The sequence below is a fragment of the Leptonychotes weddellii genome, unplaced genomic scaffold (genome assembly GCF_054177405.1).
Source record: "Leptonychotes weddellii isolate Sample4059 unplaced genomic scaffold, ASM5417740v2 HiC_scaffold_71814, whole genome shotgun sequence".
In the NCBI taxonomy this organism is placed as follows: domain Eukaryota; kingdom Metazoa; phylum Chordata; class Mammalia; order Carnivora; family Phocidae; genus Leptonychotes; species Leptonychotes weddellii.
In genome coordinates this window covers 1-465 of record NW_028041491.1, presented here as the reverse complement: position 1 = coordinate 465, position 465 = coordinate 1, and the positions used below count along the sequence as shown (strand labels likewise).

The 465-nt window shown below is 46.0% G+C and overlaps 1 protein-coding gene across 1 annotated transcript; it reads right to left on the bottom strand.

The window, feature by feature from the left end:
* Positions 1-43: 43 nt before the first annotated feature.
* LOC145719794 (cytochrome c oxidase subunit FA4) lies at positions 44-459 on the bottom strand. The gene has a single exon (XM_081811350.1). The coding sequence runs from the start codon at positions 385-387 to the stop codon at positions 139-141; it is 249 nt and encodes an 82-aa protein (XP_081667476.1). The 5' UTR covers positions 388-459; the 3' UTR covers positions 44-138.
* Between the last annotated feature and the right edge of the window lie 6 nt (positions 460-465).

Here is a 465-nt window from a genome sequence, read left to right as displayed (position 1 = left end):
TCAGTGTAAACCCCAACACAATACACCAACATGATTTCGTGCATTTAGAGGGGAAATATTTCCTGGATAAGTGGAAAATTGTGCGGATGGCTTCTGGAAGACCTTCATTCTAAGCAGCTTTATAGTGAAACATTTCATTTAGAAGTCTGGACCTTCTTTCTTCAGTTTGCTGTAATCTACATTCACTGAGTAGAACTTGTATTGATCATTGGGACCCAGTTTGTTCCAGGGTTCTGGGTTATTCTTCCTATCCCAACTGACATCTGGATTGAACAATGCCAGGCGCAAGACATACAGCGCTGCTCCAGTACCTCCTGCCCCAATAAATACGAAGAGGGGGATCAAGCTCGGATGCTTCTTGGCCTGACCCACGATCTGGCGTAACATGGTTGCTGCAGAGGCCTCCGGTCAAGAAGAAAAAAACCAAACGCGCAAGGCCCAGCACTAAGTAATCCCTACACCGAG